General features: G+C 43.9%; 1 protein-coding gene across 4 annotated transcripts in view; it reads right to left on the bottom strand.

Moving 5' to 3' along the window:
- The window catches only part of GADL1 (glutamate decarboxylase like 1), a 244,067-nt gene that overhangs the window by 194,158 nt on the left and 35,140 nt on the right, over positions 1 to 14,769 (bottom strand). For 3 of the 4 annotated variants that reach the window (XM_084621579.1, XM_084621580.1, XM_084621577.1), the window contains exons 7-12: positions 13,616 to 13,695; positions 13,450 to 13,504; positions 12,272 to 12,313; positions 9,630 to 9,746; positions 4,452 to 4,516; positions 4,112 to 4,193 (exon numbers count right to left, since the gene is read on the bottom strand). In XM_084621579.1, the coding sequence (XP_084477705.1) occupies positions 4,112 to 4,193; positions 4,452 to 4,516; positions 9,630 to 9,746; positions 12,272 to 12,313; positions 13,450 to 13,504; positions 13,616 to 13,695 (441 nt within the window). The remainder of the gene's footprint in view (positions 1 to 4,111; positions 4,194 to 4,451; positions 4,517 to 9,629; positions 9,747 to 12,271; positions 12,314 to 13,449; positions 13,505 to 13,615; positions 13,696 to 14,769) is intronic. The other variant, XM_084621578.1, reaches the window with a different exon arrangement.

The raw sequence follows: 14,769 nt of genomic DNA, 5'->3' as shown, positions 1-14,769 counted from the left end.
GACCTTGTCTTTATGAAAGACCATGTACGGCAGCTCGGAGTTCAGGGCTCTGAGCTCCAAGACTCGCTTGGCAGACGTGATTGCAACCAGGAAGGCCACCTTCCATGAGAGACGAGACCAGGAGCACATGGCCAGTGGTTCAAACGGGGGCCCCGTGAGACAAGCCAACACCAGGTTTAGGTCCCACTGCGGGACCGGGGTCTAGAATACGGAAAAAGACGGTCCAAACCCTTAAGGAACTGGCTAGTCATAACATGGGAAAATACCGTGTGCCCTTGCACCGGCAGATGGAAGACTGATATGGCTGCCAGGTGCACCTTGACTGACAAGGACGCCAGGCCCTGGGCCCTCAGGTGGAGGAGGTAATCAAGGATAAGCTGGATGGGGCGGTCACTGGGGGAGACACCCTGGTCCACCGCCCACCTAGAAAACCGGGACCACTTCACCAAATAAGCGTGGTGAGTGGAGGGCCATCTACTTTCGAGGAGGACATGCTGAACCTGGTCTGGGCACATCCTTTCCTCTCCACCTAACCACTGAGCAGCCATGCCACGAGATGAAGATCTGCCAGGTTGGGGTGGAGGAGGCGGCCCTGGTCCTGAGAGAGCAGGTCCGGGGGGAGTGGCAATGGCCACAGCGGAGCTACCGCCAGGCCTGTGAGGGTCTCGTTCCAAGCCGGGGCAATTAGGAGGACCCAGGCCTTGTCCGTCTTTATCTTCTCCAGGACCCTGCTGATTAGCAGGAACAGGGGAAAGGCATAGAGAAGCCGGCCTGACCAGGACAGGAGAAAGGCGTCGGAGATAGCGCCCCTCCTCGGGCCTCCCTGGAGCAGAACCGGGGACATCGCCAGCTCTGCTGAATTGTGAACAGGTCCACCTGGGGAGTTCCCCACCTTTGGAAGAGCCAGTGGGCCACTTCCAAGTGGAGGGATCACTCGCGAGGAAAAGTCCCTGCTCAAGTGATCCGCCAATTCATTCCGGGTGCCCGGTAGGTAGAAGGCCTTCCGATGGATGTCGTGGGCTATACAGAAGTCCCACAGCCTGAGGGCTTCGCAGCAGAGGATCAGGTCCCGCCTTGCCTGTTCATATAGAACATTGAGGCCATCTGCTGCTGTCTCTGGACTGGGAGGAGCGGCAGTGCCGGGATCTACGACGACCACGGGACTACGATCTCGACGTGGAGGACCAGTACTGGTGGTAACAGCTGCTCTGTGAACGGCCTTGAGGGGCAGACCCGCAACAGCGAAAAACCAGCGATCAATGCCCAGGGCTGCGATGTCTTGGTGGAGACTTGGAGCAGGAGTCCGAGTTGACGGCATCAACAACTGTGCCGTGATCAACTGCAGTACCCTCTCCAAGACGAGGACTGATGGTGAAGCCCGCTGCAGTCCCAGCCGATAATCGCTCCTTGAGGACGAGCAGTGCCACAAGTCCCGGACGGACAGAACCTAGCCAGACAGTCTAGTTGGCGTTGTGGGCGATCCACCTGGACTCTGCCCCGAGCAATTGCTGGGCAGTGATCGGTCGGGAACGTTCCCTCGACCCTTTCTCTTTAGGTCCGAGGCTTAAACAACTTGCAAATCTTGTCCCGGGCCACCTGGCACCTTTCGCTGATATGGGTTTCTCCCAAGCAGCGCAAACAGTCTGCGGGCAGGTCACTTCTTGGCATTGAATACCTACAAGAGCTGCACGACTTAAACCCCAGGGCGCGGACCATGCCACGGCCTGGGCTCACTGACTAACTAAACTAAATAAACAGCTAACTAACTACAGGTACTAACACTGAACGAACGAACGAACAGTTCTGGGGACGAGCTACAGCAAAGCAGGAGTACAGCAGTTCCGATGCACCTTCACTGGCGGCAAGAAGGAACTGAGGGTGGGGGGAGCTTGCAGCTCCCCTTATACCGTGCCAGGCAGGCGCCACTCCAGGGGCTGCGGGGGGCGCCCCCCTCCCATGGTTACTGCTAGGGGGAAAACTTCCGGCACTGGTGCATGTGGCAAGCACGCACACCTATTGTGGAATACATGAGCAATCACTCGAAGAAGAAATTGCTATCACCAGAACTGAACAGCTTCATAATTGAATCCGTCAGACTACAGACACAGCAGGTGTTTAAAAAGTAGTCCTATCTACTTGGAGTACAGTAACTCCCTGCTTTACGTCCTCTCGCTTAATGTTGTTTCGATCTTACATCCCTGCTAAATTACAGAACATGCTCCATAAACATGCTCCATTTAAAGTTGTGCAATGCTTCGCTATAACGTTGTTTGGCTGCCTGCTTAGTCCACAGCTGGCAGCCCCACATCAGCTCCCCTACACCACCCTCCCTACAGCGGCACCCACCCTCCGGCAGACCCTGCGAATCAGCGCCTTCCCCCACCTACCCCCGCCTCCTGCCCGTGGCAATCAGCTGGCTTGTGGCGTTCTGGAGGGAGCGGGGAGGAGCGAGCGCACAAGTTTCCCCTCTCTCCCCTGCCTCCCGAATGCCACAAACCAGCTGATTGCCATGGGCAGGAGGCAGGGGAGGGAAGGCTGTGCAGAGTCCTCACTCCTCCCCCCACCCTCCTGTCCCCTAAACATTGCATGCCAGCTGATTGCTGTGGGCAGGAGGGAGGTGGGAGGAGCAAGGATGTGGCACGCCTCTCCCTCCATCCCCAGCCTCCTGCCTGCTGCAATCAGCTGGCTTGCAGCGTTCCGGAAGCAGGGGAGGGCGGGGGAGCCTGCGCACTGAGCCCTCGCTCCTCCCCCCTCCCTCCAGAACACCGCAAGCCAGCTGATTGCCCGTGGGCAGGAGTCAGGGGAGGGAGGGGGGAGGAGCGAGGACGCCACATGGAGAGTAAAGGGGGAGGGGAGAAGAGGTGGGTTAAGGGTGGGGGCTTGGGGGAAGAGGTGGAGTGGGCGGGCCAAGAGTTAAGTCCCCGGCCCCTGGTGCTTGCAGAGTAGGGGAAGCTGCCGCTGCTGTTGTGTGACGTGCTTCTCCTAGCCTACAGCACCTTCAGCCTCCTTGCCTGCCTCATTGTCTCCAGTGCCAGTGGGCTATGCCTGTGTGGGGTAAGGCAGGGGCACCTCCCAACTATAGTACTGTACTGTATGGCAAAAATTCTCTCTCTCTCTCTCTCTCTCTGGAACCTAACCCCCCGCATTTACATTCATTCTTATGGGGAAACTGGATTAGCTTAACATCGTTTCACTTAAAGTCGCATTTTTCAGGACCATAACTACAACGTTAAGTGAGGAGTTACTGTAAATGCTAATTCCTGGGAAGGTTACTCAGGAGAAGAGAGTGATTAATTCATGACGGGAAAAATGAAACTTATTTCACTCTATCAGTGTATGCAAGCAGAAACAGGAGAAGTATTGCCCACCTATACCTCCCCAGAAATACCGGTGAGCCATCTCTTTTCCATCTACCTATCCTGCTGATGCACTAGTGCAACGTGCTGAAGTAACTCTGCTGAACACAGCACCTCCTGTCAATCTGTGACAGCACCAACTAAGTCCAGCTGATTTTTATGCAGCATAGCACATCACCGGGACAGGCAGACAGAGAAGTCACCAAATCATATGGAAGATATGGAAGGGATGAAAGAAACACACCAGCACAATGCAGTGAACAATGGGGAGAGGCAAAGGAGCAGTGGTTGCAAGTCGACCTAAAATTTAGTGCAAAGGAAGGAAATATTTAGCCCTAACTGTTTAATGAATGCCACCTAAAGACTAAATACTGCTCCCATCCAAATGGATGAGAGTTTTGCCATGGACTTTGATGGGAGCAAGATCAGTCTCCAAATGCTGGAGACCACTTCATCCTGCATCTGAGTGACTGAGCAGCTTACTTCATGATCTAAAGCAAATAAGTTACAGGAACACCACGTGAAAATTCAACCCTGGTATAACTCTGTTGAGTTTAGTGTCATGGGTGAATTTGGTCCCATATCATTATTTGTCCTTTGTGACATTGTATACATTTTTTACAAGTCCCTACTTTGCATCGGAGAGTGTAGTAAAAATAACTTGCAATTGCTTTCTAATTATCTCCACTTCCATAATACAGCAATGACAGACCCCAACTTTAAAGTTGCATTTAAAAGATAACAGGAGGACTTACAGAGTTGTCTTTCACCAGAAGAGCACAGCACTGGATTCCTGCCATCAACATTTTATGGGGATTCCAGGCAACAGAATCAGCCCTGGGGAATTGAGGAAAGAGGAAAAAAACAAATGATTACCCTATAATCACAACTGTAAATAGTGAAAAATACCCATATATAGTACAAATGCCTATAACAGATTTCTGAATCTTCCCCCCTGCCCCCACCTACAAATTCTGTGGTCTCTTCAATTAAAACAATACTTTGGACATACAAACCCCAAAGAGATTCTTAAGCAGTGCCCCTTCCCAATTAACGCCCTTCCTAGGTGTTCCCATAAGCCATTAAACTATTTACCTGTGAATGCCATGCAGAAGCTTGCGATGCTTCCTTGACATCAAAGCTGAGCCACCCCAAGATGCCTGTTGAGATATTTACATAACCAAGACAATGTTATTTGTATATTCTAATGCTCTATAAGTATTCCCACTGCATTATTTTATAAAGCCTCAATAATCCATCTTATTCGAAAGCAATACTCTGTTTTAAATGTGTGTGATCCTTGCTCATGGTGCCTAATTGTATACTCAGTGACATCAATGTAACCATGTTGAAATCAAGTTGGTTGCACTGGTGTCTAAGAGAGCCCAAATCTGCAAATCTTGTTCACTCGCTCTCTGTAGCACTTACATGAGTAGTGCCATTGACCTCAGTGACAATACTCTCTCAAGTAAAGGCTACTCTATGTAAGTTGCAGAGTCAAGCCCAAAATTTGGACCACTGACTTTTACTATGGAATACAACGTCTGCAAGCATGTGACAGCAGCACCTAGGGTCTGATGTTGCATCACTGAAATCCATTATCAGAGGGGTAGCAGTGTTAGTCTATATCCACAAAAACAACAAGGAGTCCAGTTCTAATTTTCACTCCATGCATCTGAAGAAGTGGGGTTTTTACCCACAAAAGCTTATGCCCAAATAAATTTGTTAGTCTTTAAGGTGCCACAGGACTCCTCGTTATTTTACTGAAATCAATGGAATTTTTAACATTGATTCAACATGAGCAGGATTGGACTCCAACTACCTAATAGCTGCAATGAATCTATAAGTCTCAGACATTAATGAAGAGTTTCCATGCAGCTATGCATGGAAAGGGAGATTGTGGGGCACACATCACATAATGTGCTCAAAGCCTTTTGTAAGAAATTATTACTAGTAATAAAAGAAAAGGGCTCCGTGTTGAAGGCATTGATCTTGCAAAGAGCTCCAGTCTGGCAGAACCCATGCTTGTGCAGAGCAGGGACTTAAGCAGGGATCCACACAGGTACAGGGACCCACCCATGCAGAATCCATTGCAGAACTTGCACCCAAGTGATTTAAAAACGCATATGCAGAATGTTTGTGTTAAAATGTACCTGGCAGGGATTTCTGCCTAAATTGGAAACATTTTTCCAGGAACTAAAAAAAAACAAACAAAATTTTGTGGAAAATTTCAGAAAGCCTCACAGAAGAGTCCTATTAAAGATCAATATTTTTTCTGAATGGGTAATGCAAATAAAATGGTTTTTATACATATTTATGAAGCAATTGTTATACGATGGATATACTGTTACTGACTGGAAGTTAGGCCAAAAGCCATGTGATAGGATTGCTGTTACTGATTGAAAGTTCGGTTCCCATCCCTGCACAGCTCTGGAATGATCAAAAGAAGTGGAACCACTGCTGTTCTGCTGTATGAGGCCAGAAACCAGAAAGGCCATTTAGAAGGATTCCACAGCCCCCTTCATGTTGAAGAGCCAAGCAAAATGTTTCTCCGCTCAACAAGAATGCTCAGGGGATTGTGGGTGGACTAGAAGAGAGGTAGGGGTGTGGTCCGTGGGTCATCAAATTATCTAGATTCATTAGCAATGAATCCCACACAGGGGTGGGGCACACTGAGCTATGGCCGCTACTAGAGCCCAAAGATAGCTCTAGGTGCTATACCTGTATGTTGGGGGAAGGGGAGATTCTGAGGCCCCTATATCCTACCTTGGCCCAATTTTTTCAGGGAAATGTGAATTTCACGCTAAGGGTGAAATCTTGACCTGATTCAAGTCACCGGGCACTTGCTCAGCTCCAAAAATGGACAAATTCATACAATTAGATTACTCAGAGGATTAACACACTGTGGTAGCATTTCACTTATGAAGACCTGATTTAAAACATAACTTTAGGTCATAGCAAGTGACCTAGACGTAGTAGTTTCAGTCTGGTCCCCAGACACTGTATTTAGCCTCACCCTAGGAGAGGTCTCAGTCCCGGCATACTATTAAATTAGGGGCTGAGGTGCACTGGCACAGCTGTGTGCTGATGCCTGAACAACCCACATCTGCACAGTGCCTTCCTCTTACTGAAGTCCGCAAAAAGGAAATGCCAAGACTGGATCCTGAGAAGTACTGAGCATCCACAATTTCTATAAGTGTAATAAAGTAGAAATACCGGATCCAGGTTTTCAAGACGCAAGTATGGGAAATGCAAGTATTCATAGGAGCAGCTGCACGGAGGTAAGTTGCATCAGGTGGTCTATAATTTATCTATATCAGTATCTGTTTCAGAGGCAAAAGGCTAGAAATGGTATCTGTCATAACTGGGAGATAGGAACAGTGAAGGCACACCAGGGAATGAAAGGTTAAAATCATGTCTTACAGGCACTTATATGGCTCACTCTACGGCAGTATGAGAGTACCATACAGTCTTATGTATGTATCCTCAGAAAACCCGTGAAGTAGGAAAGTGCTATTATTCCCATTTTACAGATGGGGAACTGAGGCTCCAAGGAAATAACTGACTTGCCTCTCAGATCATACAGTAAGTCTGCAGCAAAATAGTGAATTAAACGCAGGTCTCCCAAGTCCTAGGCTAGTGCCCTCACCACTGGACTACTCTTTTTCTCATACAGGAAGGAATCAAATTTCAATAATAATACTCCAGCTGTGAATCTCAAAGTCCCACAACTTCCCTGTAACTATTAATAGTTATTATTCCAATTTTACAAATGGGAAAGGAAGTACAAGGAGGTTCACTGAGTTTCCCAAGATCACACAGCAATTCTGTGGAAGAGCTGCAAATAAACTTCATTTATGCTAAATGCCCACTCATTGGCTAGGGGACTGATCCGACACCCATTCAAGTCATCAAAAAAGCTCCCATTAATTCAGTGGAAGTCAGATCAGGTTCTAAGACAATACAACTTTAATTATGTGTGTGATAACAAACTGAGCTTTTCATTTTTATTCAGAGTTCCTCTTTAGACAATACAGACAAAAATCATCACATAAGGCCCTGCATTTCATAATCAACAAGTTAACTCTTGAAATACAGCATAACTCTTTAAAAAAAAGAAACACACACAAAAACCACAAAAAGTTCTGCATCCACAAACACAAACTTGTAATTTAAAGTGTTGTGATTTTTTTTATATTTGGAGAAGGAAATCTAATGAATACGTAGTTTCCCTAGTATTGTTTGACACAGGGTAAGATTTGGAACTGAGTTATACCTGTGTAAATCTGGAATAACTCTACTGACTTCAATTTTAGACAGCATGGTGAATAGCTCTTGGGATTGAAGCCAATGGCGTGACTGATTCACACCAGTGTAACTGACATCAGACTATGGCCCTGCTGTATAGAGCACTTACATCTACTCAAAATCATTTGATTTTAATTGTTCTTTATTTTTTCAAAACTATAAACAGGGCCATATTAGGTGTTCTCTTGATAACCACTGGACTGCACAATGCATAAATCAGCACAGAACTAGGCTTTTAGCGTTCAAACGCTATTTTTAGTGTACATGGGGTTGCTGTTTCTTTTCAGAATGGCCTCTGATCACCATGACTCCTAAAGATTATTTCTGAATTACAAGTTCCTGTGTTTACTTGTTTTCTCTTTCTTATATTCATCACTGATCATATTACAAATATCACTTGAGTTCTTTTCTGCAGTTACAAGAGTAACCACTCCACAATTCTGAGCTTGAATAGATATATATGGCTATACAAATTAAAAATATAGGGTTACAACCCCTCTACATGCACACACAAATACCTACCACTAAAAGCGTAAATAAACCAAAGCCCCACTATCAGCCTACAGTAAGAATTCTCAAACTTTTTCATAATGTGGGCCACATCTTAATAGCAAAGTTGCCGTGCTCACCAAATAGCCTCCCATTCATAATCGTGCAGGACACCTCCCCTTCCTCTGGAAATCAAGTAAGATCCCTGAGGCAACTACAGCAATTGTACACACGGAAAAGTAAAATTTTCCTAATATTAAATTATTATTTTTAGCTTCTTAATATGATTTATCAGCTGGAAACAAGAAAAGCCAGCTCTCTGCAGGCCACTAGCAAGTCCTCCTCAGACTGCAATTTAGGAACCACAGGCCTAGGACAATTATCAGATGAAAAATATTAGATTTAATAAAGCAATGCCCTAACCATGCTATTTCTCCAGCACTTCTATTAAAATGAATAGGGCCAATCCATCAAATCAATGGCAAAACTCACTGACTCAATTAGAAGCATGATCAGGTTAAATATAAAAAAAGTTTGTATTTAAAACTCAGGTCATTGCCATTGCAAAAATCTTAAAGTGTTCAAAATCAAAACAAACAAAATTAAATCTTCCATATAGACCCAGGTCCAGATTTTCCTCTGACTACATCGGTATAAATCCTGAGTAATTCCATAGACTTCAGTCAAGTTATTCTGGATTTATACTAGTGTAATTAATAAGCAGAATCTGGGCTACAAGATTTAATTTTAGATTAAATCATTTTAAAAAATTAACTCTTCGTGTTCATACCAGTAACTCAATGGTTACTCCAGACAGAGATGATAAATTCAACTTTCCAAACTTTCACTTGTATAAGATTAAAACCTTATCATACAATGAAAAAAAGGGTTAGAGAACATTTTATTCTGAGCAGCCCAGGAAAGTTTAAGTGGGTCAACAGGAAAGCCAAATCCACGAATGTGCGACAGCCATCAGTTATTGCGATTAATGCAGATTTTGCTCTCATTTAGACAACTATAAACTCGTTGACTACAAGTCTTGCTAGTCTCACTGGGAACATTTGACTTTGACCCAACTAACAGTAATTATGCTATATCCAGCCCATATGAAGAAGTTGAAAGAATTTGAAGGAATATTTCTATACAATTCTCCTCTTCAAAAACTGCATCGGGTTTTGTTGTGTCTTTTGGGTGGGAGGAAGGAGTGGGAGGCGGTTTAGAAGCATTCTTAAAGTACAATCTGGCAATCTGCAAAAAGACTTTGACCAGGTTTCAAAACCCACTTCTTTGCTGGTTTTCAGCAGGCAGAACTTAGCAGAGAAAGTGGCTGCATTTCTGCTGCACATGCAAAGAATGGCAAATGGAATTAAACTCCTGTCTAATTTCTGAGTGCATGGAAATATCGCAGCTGCTGAAGAAAGCATCAACAATGCTGAAGCAATACTAACAAACTACATGGTATATAAACTAACTTACATCCACATGCAGCCAAAGGCCATGTTTTTCACAGATATCAGCTATTTTATCCAGAGGATCAAATGCTCCCAACACAGTTGTACCAGCTGTGGCACAGACCAGAAATGGTGCTGCCCCCTGTGAAATGATCCAAAACAAAGAAATGTCATTTGCACTGTTCACATCCTCTAATATGCATGCTGAGCTAAAATATAACGAGGTCTAGAAAAATAGGGCAGGCATAACAGTGTCTACATTTTAGTTTCTCAGCAGTAAAAGGCTAACATATGAGGTACTGTATTTTAAAGTGCTGACTTTCAAAAACCAGCATTCCTGGATGACATATGGTTATGGGCTGGAAGCCACTAGATGCAGACTATATTTTGACAGTTCTGAGCCCTGTAAAGATGAAAGCATGCTGGATAGTTGACATCTCTCTTTTTTCACTCTAATTGTCATTTCACAATCCTTTCCCTCACACTACTGTGTTTGCTGCAGTTCTGCCGAATACTGACGGCACCATTAGCTCAACTATCAGGCAAGGAAGTGACTCCTCATCTCTCAGGGGATCCCACCTGCATTACCTTGCAGTGTTTGTATTCTTCACCCTGCTTAGTGCAGAGGTAGACTGAGCTTGGTAACATTTTCTGCCTTAGCAGGTGCCAGCATATTCTAAAGCTGGAACAATTATCACTAACCCGAATGTCAGTGGCCCACAGCAAGTCACTGTGTCTGTCCTACTCTTCTAAAAATAGTAAGGATTATAGGCAGTGGTTAAACATATAGTGAGATCTTCTTCCATCTCTCTCTCAGACAGATTAGATAGATTGAGTAGTGAAACCTTTGGCAGCTTTGAGGTCTCTGGCAATTCTCTTTCCCTTTTGGCCTCAGCGGCAAAAGTTTTCCTTTTTAGTTAATCCTAGCAGGGTGATTACAATAGTAGGCGGAATTCTGCCCTTCCGATACAAGCTTGTAGCTCTTACTGATGTCAGTGAGACTTGCACATGCAACCAGGTTTGCAATTACTTAGAGAAGCTAAATTCATCTCAAGCAGCACTGAGCGATGGAATTCTCAGGTCAATGGGAGCGGTTAGTCCTCTGCACCACTCAAGGTCATGCCCAAACTGATATTAAACTGTTGAATTTGGGATTTCATCAACTACATGTTTAATTTTAGGCTAACAAGAGGGACCTCTCTCCGATTTATTTTTAGGGCCAGATCCTCAGCTGATGTAAATCAGCGCAGCTCCATTCATTTCAATTTATAGCAGTTGACAATCTGGCAATGTGATGTTTTATTTCGAATGAAATCCAGATCAATCACTTACTTTTAAACATCTATTGAAGACATATAGGCTTCATTCACAATTACACTAAAACAACCTTACACCTAACCATGTCAAAGGGCCTTGCGGGGGGAGTCAATTTTACTTACACTTCCAGAGCAGTGTAAAGTGGCCTTAGTGTAAATGAGACTCAGGCCCATATGTTCACAAAAATCTCAATCTGTAATGTCCCTCTGAACTTTTGTTCATTCCTCTCACAGTCTAAAACAAGTCAACTAATCTGAAACACAACAAAAGAGCCTGAAACTAAAGTACCCAGTGAAGCAACACTTCCGCCATGGCAATAACTCTATGTACTGATTACATTTAACAAAAAATAATTAAAGAATCCCTACTGGTCTGCTCCCACAGTAAACGAACAGGCAAAGCCAAAACTCCCACTGAAGCCAACAAGGGGTTTGCCAGAATTAGGCCAACAGGATTGGGTCCTCTATGAATTCTTGATAACGACCATAACATTTTTAGTAAGTAAGGGAAGCATGTTTTTATTCTGCTTGCCGCTATATTTAAGCAAATCCTCTTTTCTGAGTTTTTTTCCTTTTTGCTTTAAGTTCCAGGTCTAGTTGTATCTTGTTAGTAAAGAGGCCTAGGGTTTTTGTCTATTATGCCTTATGCAGTGTTAGTCCCAGGATATTAGATAGACAAGGTGGGTAAGATCATATCTTTTTTTGAACCAACTGTTGTTGGTGAGAGACAAGTTTTCAAGCTTACACAATGCTCTTCTTCATGTCTGGACTCTATGGAAGCTTGTCTCTCTCACCAACAGAAGCTGGTCCAACAGAAGATATTACCTCACCCACTTTGTCTCTTTGTTATGCTTTATAGAACACTCATGCAGTTCCACCACTGCAGAATTGGAAAAAATAGTCCTCTGGTGTGATAAGAATATTTACTGCAATTCACCGAGACATATTGCTGTGGAAAAAGTAGAAAATGGCATTTAATCAAGGAGAGAGGTACTTACAGAACCTAAACTGAAATGAGAGAACCTTTCAAAGTGCTTGTCATTCCCATTTCAAGGCAAATGAAACAATAATAAACATCAAAGAAAGAAAATCTGTAACCAGAACATTTTTAATAAGGAAAAGGTTTTCTTTTCTATAAAAATCAGTGCAAAACAAATGGATTTAGCCCACTCTTATTTTAGGTGCTTTTCTTTAAAATCATCCCAAAAAAAAAATATCTATCAACAGTTCATTCACAGGCCAAGAAAGGAAAGTCCTTTTCTTACCTGAGCAAGGAATTTTTCCCTATTAGCCCAGCTAATGTATTACTTTTTAGTTGCCCAGTTTTATTTTCACTTCTGCTTTCTCCTACCTGCTCAAAATGAGTGAAGTGTAGCTCTTCTCCTTCAGCTGTCTGGGAGAGGGGAGGGGGGAAGGAGGAGGAATTTGTTTTGCTATACAATTAAGCCCACAATAAATCAGTAGTCAGTCAACTAAATATGGTACACAGTGGGGAAATAACTGTCAGTTTTTGGTTAAGGATATACCTGTAAGTCAGCCCTTATTGAAAGCTCAGTGTCTTTTTCATTTACTCAGTGTGCAAGGCAGGATGGTGCAAGGCAGGTTGGGACTGTCACTTCTGACTTCATTGCAAAGTAGGTGTAAGTGTCAGCCCCATTGTGTGTGGTCCAGCACATTAACATCCTAGATGACACACCAGCTGTCTGTATGCGATTCCCAGATTGAGAACTAAGGGCTCAATCCCAGCCCTTACTGCTTTGATGCACAAGTTGGGTGCATAGAGGAAGGCCCAGGTAGCCAACCCAAGGAGAGATGATCTGCATCTTAGGAGTCATGTTGTAGCCCCCAAGCTAGCGAGTTCATAAGCTACTGTCAGTAACAAGCACTAACTGGCAAACTGTCGGCACACACTTTGCTGCTGCTCAAAGGAGCAGCAAAATACATCCCACAGTGCATTACCCTATCCCTGCAAATGCTACCCCCACCCATCTTCCTGGATGTCAGGATCCCTGGAGGAACATAAACACTGGATGGAGTCTCTGATCCCTGTCACTGCCGTGAGCGGGGTGGAATGTGATACTACATGCTAAGACAACAGGCCTTTATTGCACATACTTCCTAATATTTGCTGATTCTTCTCTTATAGCTTTTGCTACAGTTAAGATTGTTACATTATAAATCAAGAAAGCAGCAACAGTTTAAAGCAATGCATTCATCATGTCAATTTACGAAGGCTTGAGGGCAAACGGAATATTGTGAGCGGAAAAGATGTACGAGAGTCCTTCAGAGCAGCATTACTTGATCTCATGATTAACACGAGCAAAGGCCTTGGGAAACGTTAATTGCCTTGTACAGCATATCCCCCGGAATTCCTGACTTACTGAACAATTTGTGGCAAGCAGGTTGCACGCATAAGAACATGTGTATATGAACTGCCCTATTGTAACTTTCGCTCACTCTTATTCCCCTTTCCTTCATTCAAATGCACAAGCGCGCAGCCTGCATACTCGCTCTCTCCCCACCTCTCACCTCTTTCCTGGCCCGCTGGACTTGTTTCTCCAGTTCCTCAGGTATCATCTTACCTCTAAGGGACACAGATTTAAAACTTTTTCAGTTATGTTCAAATAGGTTACTTACTTACAGCACTACTGCATTTTAAAAGGATCAGACCATGGCAATGGCTCCGTTTCCTTACCTTTCATCTGTTGTGATGAAGTAAACATTCTGCGTGCCAATCCCCAGGAAAGAAGCTGCCTTGTTCATGGAGTAATGACACTGAGTAAATGAAAAAGACATCAAAAAAGTAAACAAGCAATTTAAAAAAAGCTTGACATGGCGCATAATGACATCAATATTTGACAAAGGTCACAACACTAACTATATTTCCTAATACAAACAACAAATTGTGAATGCTGTGCAGAAACAAAATAGCTAAAGTCAAATGACATGCACTTAATGGTACAGTAGATAAAGAGGCAAAGAGTAATGTGGTTGACATTTAAGATATTGTTATGGTATCTTTTTATCAGTATCTTCACACAAATGTGCACACAAAAACCTGCTTCTCATTTATACTAAAGCAGGGATTCTCAAACTGGGGGTCAGGACCTCTCAGGGGGTCACAAGATTATTATATGGGGGGTCGCGAGCGGTCAGCCTCCACCCCAAACCCTGCTTTGCCTCCAGCATTTATAATGGTGTTAAAGTGTTTTTAATTTATAAGTGGGGGGGAGGTCGTGCTCATAGGCGTGCTATGTGAAAGGGGTCACCAATACAAAACTTTGAGAACCACTGTACGCAGCACAAAGGGGCCATAAAAGTAGAAATAAACACACACTAGTCCACATTACACCACTCTAGCAGTGTGAAGGGGCCTTAAAGTGGGTGTTTACATTATGAGAGTGGTATAAAGTGGCCTTATTGTGAATAAGAATCAAGTTAACAATCTCTGCACTGTAGTTTGCAGTTTTTCTTCTGTTTAATGCAAAGATTCAAAGTTTCATATTTTATCATAATTCTAAATTCCATATTTGTGACCTAGGGCTTGACTACTCATGGAGTTATTCTAAAGTAACTCCATGTGAAGACACTTACTCCAAAATAAGAGTGCCTTGTTCTGATTTATCTTAGTTCACGGTCACAGTTAGCTATTGCACTTTAAATTCACACCCTGCCTTAATCCAAATTAACCTTCAAGTTTAGACAAGCCTTGAGGATTCGATCCTGCAAGGTACTGAGAAGCACCTGCAAGATGCTAAATGCATTCATCTCCCATAAAAGCTAGTGGATACTGATGAGCCCTTAGCATCTCACACAAGCTCTCAGTATCTTGCAGCATTAAGGCTTGCC

The sequence above is a fragment of the Lepidochelys olivacea genome (assembly GCF_965140295.1).
Source record: "Lepidochelys olivacea isolate rLepOli2 genome assembly, chromosome: 2".
Taxonomy (NCBI): domain Eukaryota; kingdom Metazoa; phylum Chordata; order Testudines; family Cheloniidae; genus Lepidochelys; species Lepidochelys olivacea.
The sequence above is the reverse complement of the archived record's forward strand: the minus strand, read 5'-3'. Positions and strand labels throughout refer to the sequence as shown.